Source organism: Rhinolophus ferrumequinum, chromosome 16 (genome assembly GCF_004115265.2).
Source record: "Rhinolophus ferrumequinum isolate MPI-CBG mRhiFer1 chromosome 16, mRhiFer1_v1.p, whole genome shotgun sequence".
NCBI classification, from domain to species: Eukaryota; Metazoa; Chordata; class Mammalia; order Chiroptera; family Rhinolophidae; genus Rhinolophus; species Rhinolophus ferrumequinum.
The window spans coordinates 64,389,338-64,407,279 of record NC_046299.1 but is presented as its reverse complement, the minus strand read 5'-3'; the positions used below and the strand labels follow the sequence as shown (position 1 = coordinate 64,407,279).

Below are 17,942 nucleotides of genomic sequence, written 5' to 3'. Positions count from 1 at the left end.
AAGACCGCTCCTGTGTCACACTCTAGCCAAAAGTCTGGGGGATGGGGGAGGTGTCTCCCAGGCGACCGACACCTCTGACCAACTGGCTACCAAGTTGGGAGGTTCCCACAATCCCCCTCAGGTGTGGTAATTCACTAGCGTGACTAACAGAGCTCAGGATGGTGCTAGTATATAATTTTATTATAAAGGATACACATAGGTGAGATCTGGGAGGGAATACAAAGGTTCCCCGCCCTCTCCCTGTGGTGTCAGGCCAGTCACTCTCCCAGCACATCAGTGATTTGCCAACCAGCAAACCCACTGACCTTTGGTGCCCAGAGTTTTTATTGGGACTTCATACATAGGCATCATTGATTGGCTCATTGGCCACAGCACTGAACTTAATTTCCAGCCCTCCCGTCACTCCCTGCAGCTCTAATGCTGAAGCCCTCTAGGGGCCCACTAGGAGTCACTGCATTAGCATGACAAACACACTCAGGGAATTCCTAGGGTTTTTGAAGCTTCTGCCTAGAACCCAGGACTAACACCAGACAAATCCTTTGTTATACTACAGTTATCAAAATAAGAAAACAAAGCAAACATAAAATAACCGGCTGGCCTTGCTAGCCAAACTAGATAGAGAATAGAGATAAAATCCACCTTGTTGGGCATAGAACAGTGGAGTCTGTCATAATTTATGAGTCTCTTATTTTTGTAAAAATGACACGTTTATTATTATATTTTAAAAATTTTGCGGTACGTGAAAGTCACCAGAATTCACTGTTAACTTTTTGGTGACCATCCTTTCAGACATTTCTATGTAACAATCTATGTATCCTTTTGATACAAATCACACTATATAGTCTATGCTCTAACTTCTTCATTTTGAAAACCCTACAATCTCATGGATGGCTTTCAACACCAACTAATGTAGATGTACTGTTGACATTTTTTCATAGCTACATGACTTTCCATTGTATGTACCTATATACCATAATTTATTTCACAGATTCTCCATTCGTAGACAATTGGTTTATTTTCTTTATCTTATAAGCAATACTGCAGTATGTAATTATATGTTATATATAATTGTTTTCTGAGGTTTAATTCCTAGAAGTAAGATTAATGACTCAAAGGATATATATACTTTATATTTTGATACTTGTTACAAATTGTTTTTGAAAGCCTGTATCAAATTATAGTCTCCTTTGTGTGGGCAACCTCACAAAGATGAGATTGTCAATCTTTTAGATTTCGCTGAGGTTCAATAATTTTCATATGTTTATTGATCATTTTTATTTGTTTTGTGAAAATTGCTTTTTCACGTCTTCTGCCCATTTAGTTCTTAGGCAGTCGTTTCGATTTTTCATTGGTTAGTAATAACTCTTTGTATATTAAGAGGTATTAATTATTTAACTCACATGTTGCAGGTATGTTTCTGTTTTTTCATTTATTTCATCCTGTTGGGTTGTTGTCATATGGAGTTAATTTTTATGTGTTCACATTTTTGTGACGTGCTTAGAAAAAAATCTGTTTCTTCATTCTCAAGACTTTCACCCACATTTTCTTTATATTCAAAAACAAAGACTGCATGTTGTTATTTTCAGTGTTTTGAAAGCCTATAGAAAAATAATTTCTGATTTCTATTTTATGAAATTCTTTATCACCCTGAATTTGCTTGCGGAAACCTGTTTTTCACTCTGGACTTATTGATCTTATGACAGAGCTTTTTTCTGTTTTTCTCTTAAATAAAATGAAATGAGTACACTCAGGTCATCAATCCAGAAACCAGGTCTGCCATAAGCTTTGGTCATTTGTGATGGACAACTTGGGAAGCTTTATAAGTGTGTTTGTTTCATTTTCTTTCTTTATGGCATAAAAGCCTTTCAAACTGCAGCTTTGCAGCCTCTGGTACTGTCAAGCATAGTACAAAAATTTTCACTATGTAATTTTTTTGCTGTTTTCGAGATTTAAACTTTAGAGTGACGTTTTGACCTTCCCCTTTATTTGCTTGAATAATCATTTAAAAAGTAGAAATAGTCATAATGTCCTTTAGTGGGGGTTGTATACTAAACATGATTTTGAAAAGAAAGTTGTGGTACATGTACGTACTGAAATATTACCCAGGCATTATTATTAACTATTGCAGAAATATAACTGCCGACATGGGAGGATGTTTCTGGAATCTGCCAGATGGGGGGGAAACGTACAGTACATGTAATATAAATCATTTTTAAAATTAAACTGTGAACATAAAACATACCCAAATTTGAGATTCTCTGTGTTTATCTGTTTATGTACAAAGATCAACAATGGTTGTCTCTAGGTGAGTAATACAGATGTTCTTTTCCTTTTAATCTGTATTTTTCTGTTGTGAGCACACATTGTTTTTTTTTTTCTTGTTCTTTTTTTTTTTTTTAAAGGTTTTATTGGGGAAGGGGAACAGGACTTTATTGGGGAACAGTGTGTACTTCCAGGATTTTTTCCAAGTCAAGTTGTCCTTTCAATCGTAGTTGTGGAGGGTGCCGTTCAGCTGCAAGTTGTTTTCCTTTCAGTTTTAGTTGTGGAGGGCGCAGCTCAGCTCCAGGTCCAGTTGCCGTTGCTAGTTACAGGGTGCACAGCCCACCATCCCTTCCTTGCTGGAGTCAAACCTGCAACCTGTGGTTGAGAGGACGCACTCCAACCAACTGAGCCATCTGGCAGGCAGCTCAGCTCACGGTGCGGTGTTCAATCTTAGTCGCAGGGGCCGGAGCCCAACATCCCTTGCAGGAGTTGAAGAGTGGAACTGGCATCCTTGTGGTTGAGAGCCCACTGGCCCACGTGGGAATCAAACCGGCAGCCTTCAGAGTTAGGAGCACGGAGCTCCAACTGCCTGAGCCACCGGGCCGGCCCACACATTGTTTTTATAACAAAAAATTGTATCAAAATTTTTTTCTGACAACATAGATGGACCTTGAGGGAATTATGCTAAGTGAAATAAGTCAGACTGAGAAAGACAAATGCCATATGATCTCACTTATATGTGGAATCTGAAAAAAGCAAACAAAAAACCATGCTTTATAGATACAAAGAACAGAGTCGTGGTTGCTCAGGGTTGGGGGGTAGGCGAAACCAGTGAAGGGGGTCAAAAGGTACAAACTTCCTATTAAAGTAAGTCATGGGGATGTAATGTCCAGCATGGCGACTATAGTTAGTAATACTCTTGGTATATTTGAAAGTTGGTAAAACAGTAGATCTTGAATGTTCTCATCACAAGAAAAAAAATTTTGTAACTACATCTGGTAATGGATGTTAACTAGACTTATTGTGGTGATCATTTCTCAATGTATACAAATACCGAATCATTATGTTGTACGACTAAAACTAATATAATGTTATATGTTAGTTATATCTCAATTTTTAAAAAAAATGTCAGCCATCGGGATGGTATAAGCTCCTTTTTATAAGCCCACCATCTCATTGATCATATTGCGGACATGAGCAAGGGGGCATTTAAATGCTAGATTAATCTCCAAGAGAAGAGAGCACCAAGAAAGAGGTGTTTGCTCGTGAACCAGTATTGGGGAGACAGAGCAAGTGCATAAAGAAGAATCAGAGGCTATGGTCCAATTCAAAGTATCGATAAATGACACAAAGTTGGAAAACTAAAATCCTCTGAAAGTAGATAAACACAAGCCAATATTAACTTTTTCTCTGCTGGCCATCTTTATCTGTCCCTAGGTCTTACTAAACCTTTCCTGAAGACTCTCCTGAACCATCACGTGCTAACAAGGGAAGGAAGGAAGGAAAGGAGGATAGTAAGAAAAAAAAATCATGGATGGAGAACATGGGGATGTGTGAATCCTTAAAGTTGTATTTCTTGTATTAGAAATAAGGCTAAATAAGTTTTTAATATGCTTGGTGCTTAATTGTGCTTGAGTTTTGCAATTTATAACCATTTAATTTTGAACTGCTTCCATTGTGTATTATGCTTACAGCTATTAAGAGAATATTTTTCATATATTCGTTTATTCAACAGCCATTAACAACCTTCTGCCTCCGGCAGGCAGTGCCCCTGGAGCCAGAGGGTAGGAAAGGAGGGGCATGGGGAAGCGGGAGGGCTTGGTGCCGACCACCAGCAGCAGCCCATTACCTGTGCTGCACACACACCAAACGGTGTTACCAAACGGGTGCTCTGTCCTGCCAGACCCCCACCTTTCTGAGCACTCTGTGGACGCCCATGGGAAAGCTTTTCAGTGATTGTGGATTCGCCTATTTCTGGGGATCCTAGCTATTCCAAAATGAACCCCCTCCTCCTCCCACCCCCACCCTCGCCGCCCAGTCCACATTTGGCTTTTAAAATTTTACTAGTTTTAGCTGACTTATTCTTAGCCATCTGTATGGTGCCCACCTCGTCCTCCTGTGCTCTTTCAAAGATAATAGTTTCTGTGTTTCATCTCTTCTTAGAGGGGCTTGTCATACTTTGGTTCCCTGCAAACTCAGCCCCCTGGTAGACTCAGGAAAGTTAGGATTCTGTAGATCACTTGTCCTTTTCTCTAGAAGCAGTGTTTTTTGTTGTTTTGTTTTTGTTTGTGGGTTTTTAGCAGCTTTAGTCACCTCATCTCAGTATAGACTGGAGTGGCTCCTGCCCTAAGTGTACCACCAGGCACTCATGCAATATTCAGGAGATAATTTAAAACCATTTCTAAATGGTTGGTTCAAAAAAAATTGTTTCTTTTCATCTCTTATTTCTAATTTGATTGCATTGTAATCAGAAAGTGCAGATAGTATTATTTATTTTTGGAGTTTTTTGAGCATCTCTTTGTGGCCTAACGGTTAATTGTTGTAGATATTATGTTGGCTCTTGAAAGATGTGTCTGAAGGTATAGAACTTATTCTATGTCTGTTAGACGCTATACCTATTAGATCCAACCCTATATCCTTCTAACTTTGCTTGCTTTGTGAAGGGATTGAGTGGTGCTCTTGTTAGTGTTTTTGTCAATTTCTCTTTTTTTTTTTGAATTAAAATTTATTGGGGTGACAATGGTTAGTAAAGTTACATAGGTTTCAGGTGTACAATTCTGTAATACAGTATCACATCGTGTGTTCACCACCCAGAGTCAGTTCTCCTTCCATCACCATATATTTGATCCCATTTACCCTCATCTACCACACCCCTCCCCCCTTACCCTCTGGTAACCACTAAACTATTGTCTGTGTCTATGAGTTGTTTCTTCATTTGTTTCTCTTGTTCTTTTGTTGTTTTCAGTCTTATATCCTATATATCAGTGAAACCATATGGTTCTTGACTTTTTCTGTCTGACTTATTTCATTTAGCATAATAATCTCAAGATCCATCCATGTTGTCCCAAATGGCAGTATTTCATCTTTTCTTATGGCAGAATAGTATTCCATTGTGTATATACATCTTCTTTATCCAATCATCTACTGAAAGATACTTTGGTTGTTTCCATGTCTTGGCCACCGTAAATAAAGCTGCAATGAACATTGGAGCACTCATGTCTTTATGGATAAATGTTTTCAGATTTGTTGGGTAAATACCCAGGAGAAGGATTGCTGGGTCATATGGTAATTCTATTCGTAATTTTTTGAGGAACCTCCACACTGCCTTCCATAGCGGCTGCACCAATCTGCATTCCTACCAACAGTGTACGAGGGTTCCTTTTTCTCCACAACCTCTCCAACACTTGTTATTATTTGTTTTGTTGATGATAGCCATTCTAACTGGGGTGAGGTGATATCTCATTGTGGTTTTTATTTGCATTTCTCTGATGTTCAGTGATTTTGAGTGTCTTTTCATATGTCTGTTGGCCATTTCTGTGTCCTCTTTGGAGAAATGTCTGTTCAGGTCCTCTGCCCATTTTTTAATTGGATTGTTTGTTTTTCTGTTGTTGAGTTGTATGAGTTCCTTATGTATTTTGGATATTAGTCCCTTACTGGAGGTATTGTTTGCAAAAATCTCCCATCCAGTTGGTTGCCTCTTTATTTTGTCGATGGTTTCTTTGGCTGTGCAGAAACTTTTTAGTTTGATATAGTCCCATTCATTTATTTTAGCTTTTACTTCCCTTGCCTTTGAAGTCAAATTCATAAATCCTCTTTGAACCCAAGGTCCATAAGTTTAGTACCTATGTTTTCTTCTATATAGTTTATTTTTTCAGGTATTATGTTTAGGTCTTCAATCCATTTTGTCAATTTCTCTTTGCATTTCCTTCAGAGTTTATTTTTTGTATATCCCCATAGTGTGTTACCTGACTTGTGAAAGATTATGCCATTGCTACTTTACCGTAATTAAAAGGTATTTCTTTTCACCTATTACAACCCTTTTTTCAGTTTCCTGTGTATGGAACAATGTAGTGATTAGACATTTATATAACTCACAAATTGATAACCCCAACAAGTCTGTTACCCATACATAGTTATTACAATATTATTGACTAATTCCCTATGCTGTACTGTATATCCCTGTGACTATTTTTTTTAATATGGTTGACATTCAATATTATTTTATGTTAGTTTCAGGGACAGCATAGTCGTTAGACATTTCTATAATTTGTGAAGTGATTGATCCCCCTGATAAGTCTAGCACCAGTCTGGCACCATCAAGTTTTTACAATATTATTGACTATATTCCCCATACTGTATTTTACATCCCGGTGACTGTTTTGTAACTATCAGTTTGTACTTCTTGATCCCTTCACCTTTCTCACCCATTCCCCAATGCCCCTCCCATCTGGTAACCATCAGTTTGTTCTCTGTTTCTATGGGTCTGTTTCTGTTTTGTTTATTTTGTTCTTCAGATTCCACATGTAAGTGAGATCATATGGTATTTGTCTTTCTCAGTCTGACTTATTTCACTTAGCATAAAGCCCTCTAGGTCCATCCAGATTGTCACAAAAAGGTATCTTGATATTGTAGTTCTGTGCATTTTATTTTCTTTCCCTATTCCCTACCTTCACTGTCGATAAGTGACTTTCAAATACAATATGCTCAATGAATTTCTATTTAACAAATTTATTCAACAACCTCTGTATGCCTTTCGTTAATCTATGTCTTTGCACATTCTTCAATTGCCTCTCTATATCTGGCTAATTCCTTCTGTTCCTTTAAGACTCTATTCCAATGTTAACTATTCCACAAAGATCTCCCTTCCTCTCTCACCCCCCAACCCCCCACCCTGCAAAAAAATTCTGTATTAGGACTCTTTCAATTGCAAGAGACACTAATGTACCTTATCACTTAAAGCCTGAGAAGGGGTTATTATTGGCTGGTGGGGCTGAGAAAGGAAGAGTAGACTAGGCCTCAGGGATGACTGGATCCCAGGATCAGAGGCTACCTCTTGTGTCTTGGTTCCTCTCCTGCCTGCTTCTCTCAAGATGATGGCTTCACTCTCTTCTATTTCCGTTGGTTATCTGCGTGGCAAGAGCTGGGACAAAATAGTTCCAGGCTTACAATATTGTACTTGAGTCCCTAGAGGAAAGGAGGACTCCTTAGTTTAAAAATGCTATGGAAATCCTCTAATTTGACCAACTTAGATCACTTTCCCATACCTTGGACCAAATCATTGTAGCCAGGGAGTCAGTAAACACTGGACACATCCCCTAATGAGAATTTCCCGTTGATTTTTATTGCATATTTACATTAAATGAAAAGTTTTCTGAGATTATAGAAATTTTGTATAAATTCGTTTTCTTTCATACCTTATGTCCCATTTACATCAAACTTAAATGATGTTTTTGCTAGTTATTTTGCTAGTTTGGAGTCAAGATAGCTAAACTCCAAGAAAACCATTGTTGTAGAAAAGATTAGAACCTAGACAATGCTGAGAATCATTTTCTGTGGTTGGCGTAGCCTCCCTCTTTTGCTGGGGTTTGTGGGAGGTCTAGTTGGAGAAGTAGGAACAGGGTGACTGTCAACAAAAAGTAGAAGGTAGAAGAACAGAATTATGGACCAACTCATTCCAACTTGTCTACCACAGTTTCCTCCTCTCCTTGCTTCCTTCTGTTAGAACACACCACACTCTGCATTTTTCTAACAGCTTTGCTCCTACACACGGGAATAGAATATTTCTTCCTTAGCATTTCTGCATTGTTCTCATCTGTTGGGCCCAGTGCCTAGAATGGGCTCTTGTATGATAGTTCATTCAAAGTGGAGTGTGTGGAATGGTTGTTACGAGCACCTTGGAGATGCCACTGAGTTGGTGGATCTTGGAAGTGGCTTTGGGAATTTTTTTTAACTCTGGAAGTTGCTGGTTATCAGCCAGGTTTAAGAAATGTTGCATTCTCTTCTTTTGTTTGCACAGTTACTCTTCAGTTTATAGCCTCATTTTTACAATGAGGAGACAAAGGTTTGTAGAGAGGCTAGTGAACCTGCCCAAAGAGAGACCGCTGGTCAGTGTCAGAACCAACATTAAAACGTGGCCTGTCTTCCTCCAAAAACAGTATGTCTTTTTATTATGATGATGATTTTATTAGATGATGATGATGATGATGATTGAACATGTTGAATGCATTCTATGTTCCAGGAAATGTACTAAGTGCTTTCCTTAAGTGTATTAGCTCTGAACAGCCCATCAGGTAGATTTTATTTTTATCTTTATAGGTGAGATAACAGGCATAGAGAAGTAAGTGACTAGCCTGGGATCACAAGGGTATCAAGTGGCAGTGCTGGGATTCAAACCAGGATTGATGCCCAAGAGGCTTATGCTGTTGCTGTTTAATCTTAATTGACACAAACTCCGTATCTGGATCTAGATTTGGGAGTTGGCATTCTGGAAATGGTGGTTGAATTCTTGAGGAGAGAGAGAAGTTAAAGCACATAAAAGGACCAAGGATTGAGCCTTCAGTAATATCTGGTGGGGGGTAAGGTGGGGGGACAGGTGGTATCAATATTAAAAGCAGTCGCCAGAGGTCAAGATCAGTTAGAGAGGTTAGAGAGTAAGAGTCGGCCTGGAAGCTCGAGCTAAAAGCCTTTGGGGCTGGTGCAGTGCTTGAGCTTTCAGGATAATCAGACCTGAGAGCTCACAAAACACCTTGGGTTTCATGAGAAGGACATCAGTGGTACTTGCAAATCTATACTGTTTTAGCCTTGCTTGCCAGCATGCATCTAAATAATGTAAATAAACAATGGGAGGCAGTTCTTCTGACTGGCATGTGCTAAGTTTTCTTGGAGCAGAGCACGGCATGGCAGCTTTACAGCATAGCGGGTCAATCTGCCAGGGTTCAAATGTCAGCTCCACTGCTTTCTGATTCTGTGACCTTAGACAAATGACCTATCCTTTGGTGCGTATACGAGGCAGTTGAATGTTTAAATTTAAACAAGAAGGTGAATGTTTAAATTTTAAAAATTATTACAATAAAAGACCTGGTGCCAGTAATCCCCCTCACTTTGAACACACTTATCCCATCGTTCTTGCCACTTTCTGAAAAAGTTCTGGAAGTCCTCTTTCATGAGTGTCTTTAGTTGTGCTATCATAATTGCCTCGATGTCCTGAATCATTTTGACTTTGGGGAAGAGCCCAAAGTCGCACAGTGTCAGATCCGGTGAATAAGGGGAATAAGGACATACTGTTATGTTTTTATTTGACAGAAATTGTGGTACCAGAAGTGATATGTGACACGGAGCATTGTCATGATGGAGGGTGATTTATGACACACTTTAAAACACACCTTCTCTCAACCATAGCTCACACCCAACTGACTGCACTGAACAAGTTGAAACTTGTCGCACACTGTTACTAAGGTTGGACATGCTGCTTTCTGTATTGAAGATCCCTGCCTTTCCGTTGGACTGCTATTTGGCAATAGCAGTCACCGTATTTTGTGAATGCAACGGAAAGGCTCCGTGTCATACATTGCTTCTGGTACAGCAATTTCTTTCAAATAAAAACATTACAGTGTGTCCTCATCTGCCTTATTCACCATATCTGGCACCATGTGACTTCTAGCTCTACCCCAAAGTCAAAATGACCATGAAAGGTAAACATTTTGAATCAATTCAGGACATGGAGGCTGCCACAACAGCGCAACTAAAGACATGAAAGAGAACTTCCAGAACTGCTTCAGAAAGTGGCAAGAACGATGTGATAAGCGTGTATGAAATAAGAGGGAGTATTTTGAGTGGGATTAATGGCAACGTGTCGTTTACTGTAATAATTTTTTTTTATTTAAACATTCACCATATTGTTTGATCACACCTCATATATCCTTATTTTCAAAATAGAGATCATACTAATATTTACCTTCTTCAGTTTTTGCGAGGATTAAATGAGTTAATCATTGTAAATCTTGTTTGTGCTTATAAAGCAGCATGATATAAGAGCTCAGTGTTAGCAGTTGTTACTAATATTACATGCTGATGGCCTCAAACCACACCTATGATGTGAGTATCCATCATTTTACTCATTTTTTGTTTGGTTCATCTGTTGCAAGAGGACACTATGAATTGTTTTTTGATGTTATTCAGATTTATTTGAATTTCTTTCATAGCTTAATTTTGATGCCAAAAAGAAAATTAAAACCAGGTTCCCTGCAGGTTAATTTAAGTGATTATTTTGGCACCTAGTTGTGCTTGAAGTTAGAATTTAATGCTTTTATATCATACTTGGAGTAGGTCCACACATCCTATTAGATTTGTGATGCAGGAGAGTTCACTTAAATTATGAGACACAATTCTCTAGATTTGCAAAGGTCTTGGTGATGTTGTAGATTGTGAGGTCTGAAGACAGTTTTGTTTAAAATGATCTCTTGTTAGTGATTCCTGATGTATCAGGGTGAAGATTAATTTATATTTCTGAAAATTTCATTTGTATATTTATAGTCTAATGCAAGGAAAAGATTGTAGAAGAGATTATGGAATCCTACCCTCTGAAAGAGTCTTTAGTGATCTGATTGAACTTCATTGCGTAGCTGAGGAAATGTGGGAAGGAGAGTTCAGTGACTTGGCTAAAGTCATAGAGCTCGGTAGCTGGCAGAGGGGTGAGGACTGAATGAGGTCTGCTGTCTCCAGTCCCAGCTTGTCTAACACGGGCTGTATTACTTATTGTGAACCCAAACAGAAACAGATGTGAAATCAAGAATGTGACATGAATTGGTGTCTCTCATTAGGATCCAGCCTCTTTTTTGTAGCTCTGTCAAGCTTCACTCTAAGAGCCTATCCACAGGGACAAAATGGCCTGTGAAGCATTTTAAAAATAAATTCTATAGGGAGATAAATTTTAAATGTTTTTATTAATATTTCATTTTTATATATGGCAAATGACCACTGATCTAGTATTTCTATATGTAAGAAGGAAGTAGGACTAAAAGGACATTTCTTTGGGTCTCCTCTTTTTTTAAATAGGAAATACTTAAAGTCAAATTTTCATTCAAACTAAAAGATAAGAAATGATACCTCTTGGTAGAGGAAGATGACGATTTATTAGTTTCCATTTTTATGTGTAGTTTAGGTTAATTTGGAACCTTTTGAAATTGAGTGTACTGAAGCTTTAATGTATGTGTAAGTTGGTTGAGCAGTTTTAATTAAAACATCTGTATTTTGAGATTAATTACTTCCAATACTCTGAGACTAATGAGGCCTTGTCATGGTACTTCACGTGTTGTGGATACTCAATAAATAGTAGTTTGGAAATTAGGAAATACTTTGGTGTTTTAGAATCTCACATATAGTAAAGTGTCTTAGATACCTTCTAAAATCTGGGGATACTCAACTATGTCAAATTTACTAGTTCAATTTAAAAATATTTTTCCTTCCTACATAATTAAAACTTTTTATTTATAAATAATTTCAAATTTATAATAGTTAGAAAAAGTAAAATTAACACCTCTGTATATGTATGTATACGAGGTGTGATAAAAAATGGTGAATGTTTAAATTTAAAAAAATTATTACAATAAAAGACACATTGCCATTAATCCCCCTCAAAATACTCTCCCTTGCTTCGAACACACTTATCCCATCATTCTTGCCATTTTCTGAAGCACTTCTGCAAGTCCTCTTTCGTGAGTGTCTTTAGTTCATCCTCATCATGACAATGCTCATGTCACATATTACTTCTGATACAGCAATTTCTGTCAAATAAGAACATTACAGAGTGTCCTCATCCACTGTATTCACTGGATCTGGCACCGTGTGACTTCCTGGCTCTTTCCCAAAGTCAAAATGACCATGAAAAATGAATGTTTTGAATCGATTCAGGACATTGAGGCAGCCACGACAGCACAACTAAAGACACTCACAAAAGAGGACTTCGAGAATTTTTTCAGAAAGTGGGAAGAACAATATTGATAAGTGTGTTTGAAGCAAGGGGGAGGTTTTTTGAGGGGGATTAATGGCATGTATCTTTTACTGTGATAATTTTTTTTTATTTAAACATTCACCGTATTTTGTGATCACACCTTGTACATATATGTGTATCTATATATGTATAAATATATACACATACAATTTTTTTCTGAACCATTTGAGCTTAGGTTACATACATTATGCTCCTTTGCCTAAATACTTCTGTGTGTTTCCTAAGAGTAAAATATTTTCTTATATAAACACATTGTAGTTATTAAGTTCATAATTATACATTGATTGAGTTTTTTTATCTGCTCTGTCATCTATGTTCCAATTTTGGCAGGTATCCTAATAGAATCATTTACAGCTTTTTGCCCTCCAATACAGAGTCTACAGTCAGGCATTACATTTAATTGTCATGTCTTTTAGCCTCCTTTTGAATCTGGAGTATTCCATAGCCTCTCTTACGACATTATCATGTTTGAAGAATACAGTATTCCTTGAGTTTGTCTGCTGTTTCTCATGATTAGGTTGAGGTTATGCTTTCTTGGTCTCAGCAGTGCATAGGTGATAGTGTTTAGAGGCACTTGATGACATCTGACCCCACCGGTGTTGTCTGATTTTTCAGTCAGGGTGTTGTCTGATTTCTCCAGTATGTAGATACTGAGTTTTTTCTCTTTCTTGTAGTTAATAAGCAGTCTGTGGGAAGAAACTTTAAGATCAGATTTCCCTTAGATTTAGCATCGTTTAATGATTTTTGCCTGATCCAGTCTTTACTGTGATGGTTGCAAAAAGAGAATTATCTCATTCTAACACTCCCTCCACACTTACTGGTTGGTCTTTGGCAAGACCAACCTTTCTCTCCTTTATTTATGTATTATGTAGTATCATTGTCATCTCAAGAATTCATATTTTTTCAGTGGTTTGTAATTTATTACTGTACTTAACATTTGGGTGCTTAGCTTGTCCAGATTTGGCTAATGGAAGCTGCTTCTTCAAATTGGCTCCTGTATCCTTGTGACAGGCTCCCATCAATTTTTCCCCCATCATTTTCTGAGCATTTTTTTTACTTTCTCGTAAAATATTTTGGGCTTGTCTTGTACCTATCCTGTCTAAATCATGAAATCCAGCTCCTTTTAGGGTAAATGGAATTAGATACCAAGATATGAGCACTTAGGTGTGCTTATTGCTACTGGGATGTCTTCTTTTTTGGCTTTTTCAACAGACAAACCTAAGAAATGTTCTCTCTCTCTCTCTCCATCTTCTCTCTCTCTCTCACCCTCTTCCTTTCTCCCTCTCTCTCTCTCTCCTCTCTCTCTCTCTTTCTCTCTCTCTCTCTCTCTCTCTCTCACACACACACACACACACACACATACACATAAATGGACATGTCTTAGATATCATGAGTACACACCAGTGCCTTCCATTTCAAGTCCATTCTCCCAGAGTTATTTTTTTGTCTTTTCCCATTCCATGTTTGTGTGTCCTGTCTTCCACAGAGAGAACCTCAGCTCCCAACAATGTCAATACATTTACTCTTTTGCTCAATCCTGAAAAATATTTAAAAATATTTTCAGGATTGCTTTGCCTATACCACTATGGTAAGCAAACCTAGTAAGAAGAGTTGGAGATTTGTTTGTAATTCTTTCTTTCTTGCCTAAGACTGAGGGTATATTAGTCAAATATTGTATTCATAAGCTACTTGGATTAGTTCTTTCATTCTTTGCTTTTTCCTTTCCCTTCAGTGTAGTCATGTTATTCTTTTAAAATAAAATTAGGCTCATTTGTTTTAGTTTGCTTTCAAGTATAGGTTCCTCTTCATTTCCATTCTTATTGTTTTAATTTTATTTTTTGAATATGTAGAATATTAACTTGCCCTCAAAAATCAAAACTGTATAAAACCTATCCTATTTTAGTTTGATTCCCTCTTCCCCTTTTATGAAAGAAAAAGATATATAACTAGCAAAAGGCCATTTATTGTACCCATGTTCAGTTTTGTTGTTATTTAAAATAAATTTTGTCTGTTGAGATGAAGATTATAAAAGAACTTAATTTTTGGAACCATACTTGAGGCTCAGTGATTTGTAACTGATTCCTGGGGACAGTGATTCTCAATGATTTTGCCATTCCAGCACACCAGGTTCCCATCCAGTGTTTGCGGTAACGTTCACTGCTTGCTGCAGTGATTGGGTGAAGTGAGTGCAGGGAGGGATGAGCGTGTGCTTTCACCCACTTTGAGATGCTTGCGATAGGGTTAATGAGAACATTAGAACCATTAGAACCTCCCAGTTACATTGGTCAGGGAAAATCAAAGACTCCTGTGATAGAAAAGACCAGTGACTATGTAATAAGACAAAATAATTAAATCAAGCAAGAACAGAAATTTTAGTTCCAGATCAACATAAGCCAGAAAATATGACCTTAGTGTCTTGACTGGACTACCTTAAATGTCCTTCCTCTATTTGTTTTCCCACCCAGGTGCCTGAGTGGGAATTCTGTGGCTTAATGACATTCTCAGCAGCATGTCTGAAAAGTCACACAACTAGATGATTTATACCCATCCTGTATTTGCCATTTCTAATAATGTGTATGTTAGGTTTATAAATCTTTAATGCAGAATGGAGCTGTGGCGCACGAGCTGTAATTTAGCAGGTTGAAAGAACTAAAGATGTCTTGATGGGAAGTGTCATAATATAGCTGCGTTTTTTTCTCTCTGCTAGCCTTACTCCAGATCCTGGCAGCTGCTGTAACTGAGCGAGATGTGGTTTATTTCACCTTTGGGGACTCAGAATTGATGAGAGACATTTATAGCATGCACACCTTCCTTAGGGAGAGGAGACTGACTGTCGGTGAGTAGGAGGGAGTCTTGTCACTGGTATTTAGGTGGGTTTAGCAGGAGGGACGTCTGCTACATCTGGACGGACCACAGTGAATAAGAAAAAATGAAAGTGTGATTGTGAGGGTTGGGGGTACACAGTCTTAGAGAGGCAACATTTGTAGAATCAGTCTTTCTGGGAAAGTGTTATCCCCAGTCTTGAAAGAGCGTGTCAGCTGACTAAAGTAAGGCCAAGAAGCTGCAGTTGGTGACCATTTTTATGTTTGTGTGTATAGAAAGCCACAAGAGGGACGGTGTGGGAGGGTAAGTTCAAACCTAAGTGGCCTCCCTGAGTCATATTTCTGAGACGTGCCAGCATGCTCATCTGGTGTGTTTCAGCTGTCCGTGAGAGGCCTTGTGACCGTGGGAGCTGAATGTAGAGTCAGAGTTGTCACCAACTCCCAAAAAGATGCGTGGATGATATAATGTGTGCTCCCTGTTGTAATCAGAAGCTAATAAGTAGTTTCTTTAAGGTATTTTTTTTTTTAATTTTATGTCAGGAAAGCCTTCAAGCATATGAAATTCCTACTCTATTTTTGGAAGTCAAATTTTAGCCTGTGTTATTTAGATTAAGATAGTAGTTTTATCCATCATGTTCTTTAGTAGTTTTATCCATCTCCATCCCTTAATGTGCAAATTGGTCTGGCCTTTTATTCTCCAGGAGAAGTATATAAGCTGTTGCTACGATATTACAATGAAGAATGCAGAAACTGTTCCACCCCTGGACCTGACATCAAGCTTTACCCATTCATATACCACGCTGTGGAGTCCAGTGCAGAGGCCGCCAGCCAGCCAGGACAGAGGCCTGGGGCCTGAGCAGCACAGGGAACAGGACCACCACCCTCTTCTTAGCAGAAAAGCCTGTTTGAATTGTCGGCTGTAATATGTAAACTGACTTAACTTAATATAAATGTGTATATAATCCACACTTGTACACAAGGATGCAATCCCTTCCACACACATGCAGTTGTCGTGTGTACATCTGAGCCCCCTCCATCCTGACTTATGTAGGCTTAGATTTTCTTTCCAGTTTTTTCTGTTCCAGTCTTCATTCTTTGACTGTGTTTTCTTTTACCCCTCAGGTTTCTTGTGAAATCCCATGAAAGGTAGTCTCAGCCTGTTAGGTTTTTGATGTCTGTATATTATACAAATTGCCTCTGCTGCTAGCAGATGGCAGTGATGCCAGGGAAGAAGTTGAAATCCAAGAATCTCTTTAACTGGTTTTACTAAAGCTCCTGTGAGCCTTTCATTTCCAACTCTCACTATGATTGTGTTTGAGGTTTTCAATTTTGAAAATTAAGAGTTGGGGTTTTATTCATACATGTTATATAATGCAAATCTCCTAGGTTAAAACAGTTTTGTATTTAAGACAGAATAGAAATAGTTCCTTTATCTGTTATGGTTTGTCTATCCTTTTTTCACCTGATCAGTTTTTATTGATGTTTCTGGAAACTGACCAAGATGGAAGGAAAAGTAGGATAAAACAGAATTTCCCCCAAATGGTGTTAAAAAAGATTCAAGAGAGTTGAAGATTTTGTTGTTTCTTGGGATTTTTTTTCTTTTTAAATTAGGATGATTGTTTATTCCTTGGTGCTTGAGGCATATTCATATAACCAAAGTTTAAGAACTGGGAACTTTGTGCTGATTTGTACATATTGAAGTTTTCTCTGGTATTCAAAGGTTATATAGTTAATAAAGTTTCATTAACAGTCATTTGTCAGAAACTCCCTTATCATCTATATTTTATATATATATACATATACATACACACACACACATATATGTGTATATATATGTGTATATATATGTGTGTGTATATATATATATGTATATATTCTTTAAGTGTGTCTCTGTGCAAGCACATAAAAATCTGAATAAAACTGGAATTGTGGGAAATGATTATGTTTAAGCTTTATCAGGGGCTCTGTTTAAAATCCTTTACTTACAATTGAATCCATTAAAACTGGCAACAAACATAAATAATAATATCTTTCAAAAGTTAAAGTGAAAGCCAATATCAATCCTGTGTTAATGGAGAGTAGAACTTAATCACAAAAGCACTTATTTTACTGTTGAAGTTCTAGTCTAGTCAACTGTCAGGAAAAGCTATTGGAGGTCAAATCCTATTATGAGGAGTTTTGGTAGATTGTCCGAACTCCTGGTATCAGTATTGGCAGGGAAAACAATGGGGGCTTGACCAATGTCTGTAACTCTTTTGGTTTATGTAGAGATTGAGCAGTTAATGGAATTTGGCAGCTGAAGACAGCCACTTATTAACGAAGTTCTCTGCCGTAGTAACTAAGATTTAAATCATCTAAGTCCGAGGTGTCTGGCTGGTATGAAAGTCTTCTGTTTCCTTCCCAGCCCATTCTGTGCTTTCGTCAATATTCATACTGACATTTTCTTTTTTCTGTCTCCATATTCTTTCCCTGTTACCCAGCCCCAAGACTAATTAAATAGTTCTTTAAAACACTGCATGAAAAGTACAGGATGGTTCATATGGTAGATAACTAATTAAGTCTAGGTAAGAAGACCACCCAGCCTCCACTCCAGAACATAGAATCTGTGACTCCGCTCATATTGCTGACCAGGCTTAGTGACTAGGCCACCTAACTGATTGCTTCTCTCGCTGTAGAGAGGTTTCCAAGAGTAAAACCTACCAAGTTCTTTGTCCCAGTACATTCTAGGATTGGGACAGTTTGATCAGATGGAACACTACAAGAACTAATGTCCATTTTTTGAGGAGGGAGAAAGTTGGAGGGAACATGATTACTTTGTTCAGAGAAAAGAAAAAAAAAATCAGTCATCT

The 17,942-nt window shown here is 37.9% G+C and overlaps 1 protein-coding gene across 4 annotated transcripts in view; it reads left to right on the top strand.

Annotated features, from left to right (window-relative positions):
- The window catches only part of PARG (poly(ADP-ribose) glycohydrolase), a 141,461-nt gene extending 124,604 nt beyond the window's left edge, over window positions 1–16,857 (top strand). For 3 of the 4 annotated variants that reach the window (XM_033130976.1, XM_033130974.1, XM_033130975.1), the window contains 2 exons: window positions 14,979–15,107; window positions 15,795–16,846. In XM_033130976.1, coding sequence (XP_032986867.1) covers window positions 14,979–15,107; window positions 15,795–15,949 — 284 coding nt within the window. In that variant the 3' untranslated portion in view covers window positions 15,950–16,846. Of the gene's footprint in view, window positions 1–14,978; window positions 15,108–15,794 lie in introns of all 4 variants that reach the window. The other variant, XM_033130973.1, reaches the window with a different exon arrangement.
- The last annotated feature ends 1,085 nt before the right edge of the window (window positions 16,858–17,942 follow it).